Here is a 14,294-nt window from a genome sequence, read left to right as displayed (position 1 = left end):
AGGATAAACTCATAGCCTTGTTGACCAGTATCTCAGCAGGATAAGGAATTGAGCTCTCAATACGTAGGCCTGGGTTCAATTCCTGATCATCCGTACCTGTCTGTGTCCTGGACAAGACAGTTTATCTGCATTGTCTTATTTTACTTAGCTGTAAATAATGGGGAAGTAACCGGTGTTGGACTGGTGTCTCATCCACTTCACACTACACAGTCGGAGATAAGCCGATGTAGGCTTATTGTTGTTGTTAACATAGTGTAATATTAGTGCATGACTGAAATGGGTTTTTTAATGACATGTTTCTAATATAGAACAGACTGGCCCATGTCTGACATATACTGCTAAGTTGTGTAAATTGGCTATTGATACAGTACTGTATTCCTCACCATTCAATAACAAACCGCCGTGATCGTACCGCATCCAATAAGAAACTGTCATGATTATCACAAGATGGAGGTTGACATTGTGGCGTTAAAGCTGTACAGGAGACAGTTGACAAACTGTAAGCTCAAAACATAGATTAAATCGAGTTAGGGTTGTGTATGAATTGGATTTGGGGTAGTTTAAATAAGGATGGTCAGCCACATGGTGGGTGCAGCCAGTACATTCTGGTGGCCGTCCCAAGCCCGGATAAATGAGGGTTGTATCAGGAAAGGGCATCCAGCATAAAACAAGTTAACCCAACTATGCAGACTCAGAATCGATTCCATACCGGATGCGAGTCGCGGGCCCGGGTTAACACGTCCCGCCACCGGTGCTATTGCCCAACAGGGTGCCGGTGGGAAATTGGGCTACTGATGGGCGAAGACGACAAAGAGATGGAGGAAAACGTTGCACGAACAGCGGGAGAAGAAAACTAGAAGGGTGGAAATGAGAGTGGGGACTTTGAATGTTGGTAGTATGACTGGTTAAAGGGAGAGAGCTGGCTGATATGATGGAGAGGAGAAAGGTAGATATATTGTGTGTGCAAGAGACCAAGTGGAAGGGAAGTAAGAGCAGGAGCATCGGCAGTGGGTACAAGTTGTTGTACCATGGTGAGGACAGGAAGAGAAATGGTGTTGGGGTCATTTTAAAGGAAAGAATATGTTAAAAGTGTGTTGGAGGTTAAGCGAGTGTCTGACAGGTGATGAGTGTGAAGTTGGAAATTGAAGGGGTGATGATGAATATCATCAGTGCCATATGCCCACAGGTAGGTTGTGAGATGAAGGAGAAAGAAGATTTCTGGAGTGTGTTAGATGAGGTGGTGGAGAGTGTGCCCAAGCATGAAAGAGTGTGATAGGAGCAGACTTCATGGGCATGTTGGTGATGGGAACAGAGGTGATGAGGAAGTAATGTGTAGATATGGTATCAAGGATAGGAATGGGAAGGACAGATGGTAGTTGATTTTGCAAAAGGATGGAAATGGCTGTGGTGAATACCTACTTTAAGAAAAGGGAGGAGCCAGCACAGGGTAACATAAGAGTGGAGGAAGGTGCACACAGGTGGACTACATTCTTTATAGGAGATGCAAGCTAAAAGAAATCCAGACTGTAAGGTGGGTAGCAGGAGAGAGTTGTCACTAGACAGCATAGGATGGTTGTTGTAGATGACTTAGAGGTAAGAAGAAGAGAAGAGTGAGAGCTCAACAAAAGGATCAGATGGGGAAGCTGAAGGAGGAAGACTGTTGTGTGAAATTTAGCTGAGCAGGTGAGAGAAGCACTGGTTGGAGGGGAAGCAATTTTGGACACTGGAAAAGTACTGCAGATGTGGTGAGGGAGACAGCGAGGACAGTACTGGTAGACATCTGGACGTGGAGGAAACAAGGAGCTTGGTGGTGGAATGAAGAGGTCCAGGAAAGCATAAGGAGAAAGAGGTTGGCGAAAAAGCTTTGGATGTCGAGAGATGAAGAAAGTAGACAGGAGTACAAGGAGATGCGGCGTAAGGCGAGAAGAGAAGTGGCAAAGCAAAGGAAAAGGCATATTGCGAGCTGTACAAGAAGTTGAATAGGAAGGAAGGAGAAAAGGACTTGTACGATTGGCCAGACAAGGGACAGAGCTGGAAAGGATGTGCCAGCAGTTAGGGTGGTAAAAGTGCCATGGTAAGTGCTGAGCAAGTGAGGAGTGTGTGCTGAGAAGATGGGGGAATATTTGAAGATGTTGATGAATAAAGAAAATGAGCAAGAGAAAAGGCTGATGATGTGGTGAGAGTAAATCAGGAAGTAAAGAGTTTAGCAAGGAAGAAGTGAGGGCTGCTATGAAGAGGATGAAGAGTGGAAAGGCAGTTGGTCCAGATGACATTCCAGTGGAGGGTATGGAAATGTCTAGGAGAGATGGCAGTAGAGTTTCTAACCAGATTGTTAATAAAATCTTGGAAAGTGAGAGGATGCCTGAGGAGGTGAGACAAAGTTGTGCTGGTTCCTATTGTCAAGAACAAGGGTAATGTGCAGAGCTGCAGTAACTACAGAGGCATAAAGCTGATCAGCCACAGCATGAAGTTATGGGAAAGAGTAGTAGAAGCTAGGCTTAGAAAACAGGTGAAGATCTGTGAGCAGCAATATGGTTTCATGTCGAGAAAGAGCACTACAGATGCAATGTTTGCTCTGAGAATACTGTTGGAAAAGTACGAGAAGGACAGAAAGAGTTACATTGTGTGTTTGTGGAAAAAGCTTATGATAGGGTGCCAAGAGAAGAGTTGTGCATTGTATGAGGAAGTCTGGATGTGCAGAGAAGTATGTTAGGGGTAGTGCAGGACATGTACAAGAATATGTGGACAGCAGTGAGATGGCGTAGTCGGAATGACAGACTCATTCAAGGTGGAGGTGGGATTACACCAAGGATCAGCTCTGAGTCCTTTCTTGTTTGCAGTGGTGATGGACAGCTTTACAGATGAGATCAGACAGGAGTCCCCCATGGACTATGAGGTTTGCAGATGACATTGTGATCTGTAGTGAGAATAGAGAACAAGTTGAGTCTAGTCTGGAGAAGTGGAGATATGCTTTGGAGAGAAGGGGAATGAAAGTCAGTAGAAGCAAGATTGAGTACATGTGTGTGAATGAGAGGGAAGCCCGTGGAATAGTGCAGTTACAAGGAGTAGAAGTGGTGAAAGTAGATGAGTTTAAAATATTTGGGGGTCAACTGTTCAAAGTAATGGAGAGTGTGGTAGAGAGGTGAAGAAGAGAGTGCAGGCAGGGTGGAGTGGGTGGAGAAAGGTGGCAGGAGTGATTTGTGACCGAAGAATATCAGCCAAGAGTGAAGGGGAAAGTTTACAAGACAGTAGTGAGACCAGCTATGTTGTATGGTTTAGAGACAGTGGCACTAACAAAAAGACAGGAGGCAGAGCTGGAGGTGGGCATAGCTGAAGATGTTGAGATTCTCTTTGGGGAGTGACAAAATGGGACAAGATTAGGAATGAACATTCAGAGGGACAGCTCCGGTGGGACGGTTTGGAGACAAGTCAGAGAGGCGAGATTGAGAGTGGTTGACATGTCAGAGGAGGGACCCAGGGTATATAGGGAGAAGGATGCTGAGGATGGAGCCACCAGGGCAGGAGGAGAAGAGGGAGGCCAAAGAGGAGGTTCATGGATTGTCTGAGGGAGGACATGCAGGTGTTGGTGTGACAGAGGAAGACACAGAGGACAGGGTGAGATGGAAACATTGATCTGCTGTGGCGACCCCTAACGGGAACAGCCGAAAGACAAAGAAGAAGAAGAGGTGTCGTTATAGCAATTCGCAGTTTGTATGTTACTGTATCAACAGCTATTTTTGTTTGTTCGCATGGGCTCCAATACAGAATCACAATAAAAATAGCTGTATTTAATGAACATTTATTTAACACTGTCTACTGTTTGCAATGTCCCTGTTCGAGGTTTTACGTGTTTGTTTGTTGGTTTGTTGGATAGGTAACATTACATCCAGTATGTGAATCTTCCTACTGTTTCAAAACATCACTCCCACTGTTTTCAGGCACCCATCTGCATGTAAATTGGCACAAGGGGGACCCTGGCAGGTGTTTCCGCCGATGCCAGCCTGACATGCTCTCTTGTCAAAGGCAACAGTAGTTTTCGTTTATGTTTGATTGCAGACATTGGCCAAGGGTGATTATCGTCAAATGCATTTAAATGCGTGATTATCTGGCCAGTCAATTAATATGTCTACCACTTGGTAATAATATTACTGTAAAAAAAAGTTTTTTGGTACATTAACTTATTACAGATGTTGTGACTGTACTTTAATGAGGCATGAGACATTGTGTTAGCACTTCATTATATTAAAAGGGTCCTCTACTTAATACTTTATGTGTATTTGAGTGCAAAACCAGTAGAAATATGATGCAATCCAGTAAGATAATACAAAACAAACATTTGCATTCAACACAAATATACAAAAGTAGATGGAGTAGTAAAATAATATATAACTCTAACTGTAAATGGTTTATTAATTAAACGTTTTACCTTGATTTTGTGTGTGTGTGTGTGTGTGTGTGTGTGTGTGTGTGTGTGTGTGTGTGTGTGTGTGTGTGTGTGTGTGTGTGTTGTGTGTGTAGTGTGTGTGTGTGTTGTGTGTTGTAGTCGTCATTGACGACAGAAAAGATTCTAGGTCAGTGCACAATGTTAACACAAATAGCACTTTTGTTGTTGGTAGAGATGCTGCAGATCTTGTGTTTTAGGGGGTGTAAGCAGTGTGGTGCGCCGTTGTGTGCACAAACACACTGGGCAGGAGTTGGCAGTGAAGATTATTGAGATCACAGCAGAGAAGATGACCACTTCAGCAGTTGCAGGAGGTGAAAATCTCCACACTTAAAGAAATTCAAGTCCTCAACATGGTGAAGGGACACTCCTCAATCAGTACGTCGGAATTCTACTTTTCTGCACTGCGAATCTCTGTGTTTTTGTTAGTTGTGGAGGAGCTATGCATTGATTCAGCTGCTTTTGGAATCTCTTTAGTTACCCTCATTGATTCCTATGAGTCTACAACTTTCATATTTTTGGTGTTTGACCTGGTGAGTATGAGAAAATGGAAAGAAATGTATCATTTCATTCCCCGCCAGATCCATAATTTTTTCCTGAAATCAATGTCCTTAGTTTTTCTCTCTCTCTCTCTCCTCAGCATGAGGCGTGGAGAGCTGTTTGACTACCTCACAGAAAAAGTTACCTCTGAGTGAAAAAGAAGCTAGGTGAGCTTCCAACATTGGTACATCCCATCAGAAAATTAAAATTCCACACATTTTGGTTTTTGATATGGCAGGTTTGGCTACTGATACCAGCCTACCTGTGCAGTTTCTATGGAAGTAAATCTGTGCCATCAGAGTTGAATTTGAATTTTTAAGGTTGAAATTTTTTTTTGCATCAAAATCAGAGTATGACCATACAGCAGACCTGTGTGACTGTTGCCTTACCTGTCCAGCAGATATCCAGCAAAAGAAATAAAACACTATTATGACCATTTAATAGGAAATGTATGGAAGTAAATCTGTGCCATCAGTGTCTGAAGTTGAATTTCTAGGGTTGAATTTGTTTAGCATCAAAATATTCAGCCTCAGAAACTACAGCCTAAAAAAAAAAAAAAAAATTCAACCTCAAAAAAAATAGAAAAGCGGGGAGAAGCAATCGATGCCTGTCTCAATCATCCAAAGTCACAGATTTACTGTCATAAATGTTGGATGATTGAGACAGGCATCGATTGCTTCTCCCTGCTTTTCTATTTTGTGAGGTTGAATTGTTTTTTTGTTTTTTGGGGGGGGTTGGGGGGGGGTCTGCTGTATCAGTTGTCAGTGCTAACGTTCAGTTACCGTGTTTTTGTCTGGTTACCAAAAGTGTAGTTAACTCGACTGCAGCATAAAGGTTGATTTTTGAACATGCATACATCATGTACTTACCTGTTCATATCTGTAAGTTTTCACTGAGCAAAATTTTATTATTTCCCATAAACCCCCCCCCCAAAAAAAAAAATACTATACCAGCAGTAACATTAGCTGTAACTTTTGAAATACCACAAAAAAAAAAAACATTTATAGTAAAGTGTAGTAAAGTAAATTATTTAAATTTTGTGGAAACTTAAATGTAACTGTGGGGCTTATAAAAACAGGAGTATAATGCGAGCTTGCTGGAAGCGGTGTGCAATACCTTCACTCCCTGAATATCGTTCACCGGGACCTGAAGCCTGAGAACATTCTCCTGGATGATCAAGGGGCATATCAAACTGTCTGACTTTGGCTTCTCAGTGCAGCTACAGCCCGGGGAGAAGCTCAGAGGTACACAGTTTAAAACAAATGTACACTTTTTAGTTTTTGCATATAGAGGGAGGTTTATCCTTTCTGTTCTTCGTGTTGTGGTAACTAGAACTCTGTGGTACTCCTGGTTACATGGCCCCGGAAATACTAAATGTTCCATGGATGAAATGCACCCAGGCTACGGCAAGGAGGTTGATCTGTAAGTGATGTAACGTTTATCTGGGTATTTTAATGTTAAAATGTAAAGGCAGGCGTTGGGTTTTAATTCTGAATCTTTCTTGCTTTGGTGTACGTGTTGGTAAGGTGGGCGTGGCGGCGTGATCCTTTTCACCTTACTGGCCGGTTCACCGCCATTCTGGCATCGCAAACAGATGCTGATGCTGAGAATGATAATGGAGGGGCACTATCAGTTCAGCTCTCCGGAGTGGGACGACAGGTCGGACACTGTAAAGGCTCTAGTAAGGTTCTTTCTCTACACTTGATGCCAATTTTTTTTCTTAAACCTAATGTTTAGTGTTTAATATTCTGACTTTCCATTTATGTTAAAATTAATTAACAAATTAGCTCCACCTATTCATTTATGTGTTGCCTTTTTTAGGTTGGTCCAGCAGTTCTCTTTCAGTGTATACTTTTGATTTTGGGGTTGATTTACTCCCAACATATGGAATAATTTCATCTGACTCAAAGGTCAGAAATGGAATTTGTTGTTATTTTTGCTCAGTTGGATTGTGTTCAAGTATTTTAACCCTAGTTCCCCTGTGTCATTGGTTGCTGAAATACAGGAGGGCAGAGGGGGGAAAATATACCATCAGGCAGTGGTTCTCAATGTGTGGGCCCGAGGGAGCTGCAGGTGGCATTAAATATAAATAAATACATTTTTTTTTTTTTTTTTTTATGTGATGATAAAGTTTATGGCAGCACAGTGGTTTACTGGTGGAGTTTGCATATTCTCCCTGTGTTTGTGTGGATCCCATCCAAGTGGTCCAGCTTACTCACACTTCCAAAGACATGCAGGTTAGATGGACTGAAAACTCAAGTATAAATGTGCCCCCCCCCCCCCCAAAAAAAAAAATATGTATTGTATTATTTTTAAATGTAATCAGAAGTAATAAAAACAAAGTCATGGCATTTACATTGTTATTCTTCCAACCTAGTTTAACATAATTTAGATGGAAATGCTTTATCTGAATCTAATGCGTCAATCAAACTGTTGTTAAATGTTTGGTTGGGTTTTTAAAGTGGGCCCTAGTGTTTTTAAGGTTGGAAATGGCTCCTATATAGTTATTTTAGGGAAAAATGTTTAACTGGACCCAAGAGAAATTTGTTGAGCCATTACTATACCAACACTTTATTTTCTTACAGTGTGTTCCAATGGAGCATGTAGAACCTTTCATTTTTTTCTATAATTTGACACAAAATTAAGATTGTTCAAACAGCAGCTTCTCAGACATGGTATATGGCATAACTGCATTGTGTTGGTATATTTTTGTGATAGATATCCAGGCTGCTGGTACTCGATCCAGCTCTCCGTCTGACTGCAGAACAAGCGTTATCACATTCCTTCTTCAGACAGTACCAGAAGGAGGACGTACGACTCTTCAGTCCCAGAAAGACATTTCGAGTGAGTCACCATACTGAGTCCTTTTTTCAAGGCAGCAGACTGTAACACACAGAGAACTATGTCCTGAAGTAAAGATCCTTTAAAGTACTTTTTTTTTTTTTTGTTTCCCTCCACAGGTGTTGATCATCTCTGTGCTAGCGTGTATCAGGATGTACAGCCGTTATCGCAAAGCTCGGCCACTGACTCGGGAGGTGCTGGGCAGAGATCCTTACTCTGTTCGCGGCATCCGCAAACTCATCGACGGATGTGCTTTCCGCATCTACGGACACTGGGTGAAGAAAGGCGAGCAGCAGAACAGAGCCGCCCTCTTTCAAAACACAGCTAAGATTGTGCTACTGGACCTGGAGGACTTTGACACTTAAAAACCTCATGCCTAACCATGTGGATTTGTTGTTTTATATATTACCATTTGCATGTACTGTTGTGTCAGCGCATGCCTTATCAAGTTACTGTGTTTAATTTTACAATGAGGAATTCAGGGACCTGGACTTTCTTATTCCTTACTGTGCATCCCTTCTTTGCAGTTTAAGTTCAGGCATGCTCAGTAGAATTTTTTATTATTATTATAATACTCTGAAGTTTTTCCTGATGGAAACACCACAAAGTCAAGTCAGAGGGTTTGCAGAACAAAGCTATTTGTGATGCCACTTTGCAGAATAGTACACATTACACAGTGTCCTGATTAAACACATAACAAGAAGGTGCATTGCATACTGTATATTAGGAATTTTAACCTTTTGATCATCAGTTATGACTGAGGAAAGTGTTTCTAATCACTGTGTGGTTAAAGCTGATTTTTAAAGCACTGTGATTGGTTATTTAATAATCATATACACCTATTGCATAAAGGCTGTTTTACAAATATGCCACTGCAAACAAAGTACTATGAAGCGATATATGAGGACCTTTTGAAATATTTATGTTCTGTACAGTATTTTAGTTCTTTTTAGAAAAAAAATACTTTAGCTGTCATGCACAGAGCCTTTCCTCAATAAACCCACTTAGTGTAACTGTGAAGTCTGACTGTATCTAACACAAATATTCTATTTAATAAAAGAATCATGTATGTGCTGTATAAAAAAAAAAAAGGTTAATTACACTAAAACCAGTCTTGGAGTAGTCTTTATTTTATGAGCTCTGGTTTCACATCAACAAACTGGATGCAGGATTGCCTGGAAAAAAAATATCAGTCATGAATTGATGGTGGTGTGTTCATGCTGTGTGGATTCTTGTGCACTGCTGTGCTGAGCTGCAATTTCTTTCAATCGTTGGTCCAGTTGTCCAGACACAAGCATCATCTGCTGTCTGATTTCCTGTTCAATTAATGCCCTCAGTTCTGACATAGAGACTAAAAGAAAAATTAATTAGCCAAAAGTTTCCTTTTGCATGAGTCAATTTATAACAGTGTTGTTTAATCTGTCGTCCTACCCAGTGTGGCTCCTTCACACTCTAAGTTGGACACTTCTTGAGTTTGAAGAGATGTTTCTTTCTGTGGTATTTCTGCTTCTGTCACATTGTCAACATCTGATGCAAATGGTGGGGGACAGTTTGAAAGATGAAATAAATCAATTCTTGTCATTTCAAAGTGTCAAAATGGAAGCAGAAAAAAGTGCAAAGGGATGAAAAAAATTGTAGTAAATGTGCATGTTACACTAAAACTCAAATGCCTACTTCATATATGTTGATTTACATACAGTATTAAGAAAGAAAAATAGCAACTGTTTAAACAAAACTGAAAGACACCAAGTGTAAAATAGCTGACCTAGTCTATGGAAGTGAAGGAAATTAACAAAAGAGCTAATTTAAAACAACATGTAACTTAAAAACCATGTTATATTGTTAATAGTAAAGGTGCCTAAATGATTTGCTGTGAAGATCTATGAATTAGTTTAGATACAGACCAAAATTAAATGTTGATGTTATGTCAATTCCGTAATACAATTGTATTTTGTAAAAAAAAAAAAAAAAAAAATCAATCTAAAATAACACACTATTCTGAGTAACAGTGATTTACTACTTTGCAGAGAATTTATCAATTGCTATCGTTGGGCAAAACCTCTCAATACTATTATTAATACTGAGGGCAGAGTAATTCCAAATTAGGCTGAAAATAACAGAATTTCAACTGTAATTGTGAGTTTTCAGGTGGCCTTATACTAGGAATACTGAAAGCCTTGGGATGGTGGGGGAGGGGGCTACAGCCCCCTTAAGTCCCACCTCAGTACCACCTATGGTTGGTAATTAGCCATACAAATTTAAGGACAGAGATTGTCAATTTTATGAAAAATGCATCCCTACGAATCATGACAATAAGATCATAAGACATGTCTTGTGTAATGTCTACATGTCTAATATGAAAACATAAATTTGACCCTTTTCCTTATCTCTTAATTTACATTTGAGAACTTTAACTTGTGATAAGTTGTAATTAGACTTTTTTTTCCCCATTTTTGTTTAATTTTTTCAAATTTCATTCCACGTAACACTTTTTTTTTTTTTTTACAAAATATGACACTTTGTGAAACTATCTGGGACTGATTTTCTGTAACTGTTACCTGAAACAGCTGAATCCTCACCCGCCAGAATGTTTTCCTCTGAAACCCCAGAGTAAGAAAAATACAGATCAAGTTTTTCCTGTGATAGCATGAAGGGGAAAAAGTGTCAGCTGGAGAACATCTCACTCAAAGTTAACTCTGCCTTCATGCTCCTACCTGTGGAGTGAAAATATATTTATAGAGTTTGAAGTGTGTGATGTAGGAGTTGTGGATATACTCAAGGATACAAGTCGCCTCCTTAAGGCTGAAGAGGTTAACACTGACAGGAGGCCGCTGTGGTGGACACGATCAGAGACATCAGTATGAAGACAAATATATTTTTGTAGACAGTATAACAGACTATATTTGTGTACATTCCTGTCATTTAAAGTTGAACCGGTGACCCACCCGGACTGAATGACAGAGCAGAAGCTCCTTGCAGTATTCACAGCATGCTCCCTGTTGTCCAATGAAGTTTCTGAAAGATATGAAGTAAAAATGAAAGAGTTACAGTGAGGAAAATAAGTATTTGAACACCCTGCGGTTTTGCAAGTTCTCCCACTTACAAATCATGGAGGGGTCTGAAATTTTCATCTTAGGTGCATGTCCACTGTGAGAGACAATCTAAAAAAAAAAAAAAAATCTGGAAATCACAGTGTATGATTAATAATTTATTTGTATGTTACTGCTGCAAATAAGTATTTGATCACCTGCCAACCAGCAAGAATTCTGGCTCACACAGACCTGTTAATTTTTTTTTAAGAAGCCCTCTTATTCTGCACTCTTTACCTGTATTAATTGCACCTGTTTGAACTTGTTACCTGTTCACACAATCAATCACACTCCAACCTGTCCACCATAGCCAAGACCAAAGAGGTGTGTAAGGACACCAGGGACAAAACTGTAGACCTGCACAAGGCTGGGATGGACTACAGGACAACAGACAAGCAGCTTGGTAGAAGACAACAACTGTTATGATTAGTTATTAGAAAATGGAAGAAACACAAGATGACTGTCAATCTCCCTCGGTCTGGGATTCCATGCAAGATCTCACTTTGTGGAGTAAGGATAATTTTGAGAAAGCTCAGAACTACACAGGAGGACCTGGTCAATGACTGGGACCACAGTCACAAAGATTACATTAGTAACACATGATGGTGTCATGGTTTAAAATCCTGCAGGGCAGCAAGGTCCCCCTGCTCAAGCCAGCACGTCCAGGCCCGTTTGAAGTTCACCGGTGACCATCTGGATGATCCAGAGGAGGCATGAGAGAAGGTTATGTGGTCAGATGAGACCAGAATAGAGCTTTTTGGAATCAACTCCACTTACCATGTTTAGAGGATGAGAACGGCCACAAGAAAACCATCCCAATCGTGAAGCATGGGGGTGGAAACATCATACTCAGGGGGTGCTCTTCTGCAAAGGGGACAGGATGACTGCACCGTATTGAAGGGAGGATGGATGGGGTCATGTATTGCGAGATTTTGGCAAACAACCTCCTTCCGTCAGTAAGAGCATTGAAGATGGGTCATGGCTGGGTCTTCCAGCATGACAATGACCCCAAACACACAGCCAGGGCAACTAAGGAGGGGCTCCATAAGAAGCATTTCAAGTTCCTGGAGTGGCCTGGCCAGTCTCCAGACCTGAACTCAATAGAAAATCTTTGGAGGGAGCTGAAACTCCAAACCTGAAATATCTAGAGAAGACCTGTATGGAGGAGTGGACCAAAATCCCTGCTGCAGTGTGTGAAAACTTGGTCAAGAACTACAGGAAACGTTTGACCTCTGTAATAGCAAACAATGTCTACTGTACCAAATATTAACATTGATTTTCATAGGTGTTCAAATACTTATTTGCAACAGTAACATACAAATAAATTATTAAAAAAATCATACACTGTGATTTCCGGATTTTTTTTTTTTTTTAGATTATGTCTCTCACAGTGAACATGCACCTAAGATGAAAATTTCAGACCCCTCCATGATTTGTAAGTGGGAGAACTTGCAAAATCGCAGGGTGTTCAAATACTTATTTTCCTCACTGTAAATCTGACTTAGTTCTGTTCTTGTAGGTGTGCCATTTGGGACGATGGCTGTTTTTTGCTCTGGCAGCTTCCGCTGAGCATTGATGTTCTGAAATGCAGCTTCCGGTACCTCGTATAGTATAATATAGTATACAAGGTTGGGTAGGATTACTTTGAAAGAATACATGTGGATTACATGTATGTATGTACATACATTTGGATTACTTGTAATCTAATTACTTTTGGATTACATTTCAAAGTAATCCTACCCAACCCTATATATATATATATATATATATATATATAGACACACACACACAAAATAACTCTGTGAGATCTTCCAGTAACATAACTTACCGATGTTGACCTCGTGAATGGACTTAATGATTGACAGGACAGCAGATGTTTGCTCCTTACTGAATCCATTCTCTCTACAAAAGAACACAGACTGCACGTACAACTCAAGCAGAACTCCTTTCTGTGGTTCAGGGATGTCAAATTGAAAGACTCGGTTTAAAGTACTGCAACAGAAGAAAAGAAGTGTTCTTTTATTTAAAAAAAAAAATACTCTCTTGGCCGTTGACTTTTTTACTGTCTTATGACAATTTAAAAAAAGAGCTAATAGGATTAATAAAGGGAATAGTTTTGACTGTGTTGAATGATGATGACTGAAACTGACCTTTGTTACCATTCTTACTGTTTTTACCCCATAACTCCTTAACATCCAGTCACAGATAGTCCAAACTATACCTTTTTGGAATCTTTGTGATCAGACAAATAATGTTGTATAGTTTTCCATATGATTGGAGCATCTTTTAATTTTAACCCCTGTATAACCCTTCATTGACCCCTACCTGGCTGCAGGGGTGCCACCAGGATTTTGGGCCCCATAAAAAGAAAACTTACTGGGGACCCCCCGTATTATTTTGTCAGTATTATAATTGTATTAGGGGCCTCTCTGGGCCTCTGTCAATCATGGGCCCCAAGAATCCGTCTCCTAATTCTCACCCTTTTCGTCACCCCAAGTCAATCATTTTGTTTTTTGTTCAAAAAGTATCGTGTATGCCAATTTTGGTGGTCGTTTCCAGAAATGAACGACTGTTACAGTTATGTGTTTCACTATATCGTGAAACTATAAAAATAGGTAAGAGGATGAGTAGATTTTACAGAGTATTTTTGTGTAAAATACGAAACCTCTCCAGATCAGCTGCACTCTGCAGTTTGTCGATTTCTTCCATGTCGTGGTAGCTGACATCTGTCCTGAGAACACATTTGGATTTAGCGTTAGATATATTATCAAGACATGTTGGAAGCAGTTAATGAAGCTCAAACTGTAGAAATCTGGATGCACTCTTTTCTCACCAAAGCATAATTTTAGCTTTTGGGGGCTTTTGTTCCTAAAAGAGAACATGATGTCAAATTCACAAGAACGCAACCGTGTTCTCTCAGCTTTTCTATTTTAACTTGTTCTCATTTAAAATTAGCAATTGTATTTAAAGCTGGTGTAGTTTTTACCTTCAATTTCGCATCCATTAAAAAAAAAATTGTGTCCAAAAATCCTTCACTCTGCATTACGTCACACGCGTCTCCACAAGCTTTGTTCCGTGGGATTTTAAAACTGCTTTTTTCCACCGTGGCGCAGTGGAGATTTTGTTGTTTTTTTTTGTTGTTGTTGTTATTTGTTTGTTTTTTTCAGGGAACTATAAAATATTACGTCGAGAAGTCGGACTTTCAAAAAAACCGTGGAAGGTAAATAAGACGTTTTCCACGTTTTGTTACGTTGTAACTTAGCAACGCTTTTCACTTCCGGTTTCTATTTAAATTTAATTCGTTAATTATATTATTATATTATACAAGTATGAGATATGTATCCGTCATGATGCCTGATGTTAGAGTACTATTAAACTAACTA

General features: G+C 40.1%; 2 protein-coding genes across 2 annotated transcripts; one reads left to right on the top strand and one right to left on the bottom strand.

Moving 5' to 3' along the window:
• The first annotated feature begins 6,596 nt into the window (after window positions 1-6,596).
• Window positions 6,597-8,892, top strand: LOC117530610 (phosphorylase b kinase gamma catalytic chain, skeletal muscle/heart isoform-like). The gene is made up of 3 exons (XM_034193496.1): window positions 6,597-6,662; window positions 7,700-7,825; window positions 7,942-8,892. The coding sequence occupies exons 1-3, from the start codon at window positions 6,597-6,599 to the stop codon at window positions 8,185-8,187; spliced, it is 438 nt and encodes a 145-aa protein (XP_034049387.1). The 3' UTR covers window positions 8,188-8,892.
• LOC117530984 (coiled-coil domain-containing protein 189-like) lies at window positions 8,375-13,919 on the bottom strand. Its single transcript, XM_034193969.1, is given in 10 exon segments — window positions 8,375-9,173; window positions 9,254-9,349; window positions 10,381-10,459; window positions 10,537-10,653; window positions 10,768-10,814; window positions 10,817-10,837; window positions 12,740-12,903; window positions 13,577-13,642; window positions 13,745-13,779; window positions 13,898-13,919. Coding segments are annotated over 10 exon segments (801 nt in total). The 5' UTR covers window positions 13,916-13,919; the 3' UTR covers window positions 8,375-9,015.
• Between the last annotated feature and the right edge of the window lie 375 nt (window positions 13,920-14,294).

Source organism: Thalassophryne amazonica, chromosome 18 (genome assembly GCF_902500255.1).
Source record: "Thalassophryne amazonica chromosome 18, fThaAma1.1, whole genome shotgun sequence".
Taxonomy (NCBI): domain Eukaryota; kingdom Metazoa; phylum Chordata; class Actinopteri; order Batrachoidiformes; family Batrachoididae; genus Thalassophryne; species Thalassophryne amazonica.
The sequence above is the reverse complement of the archived record's forward strand: the minus strand, read 5'-3'. Positions and strand labels throughout refer to the sequence as shown.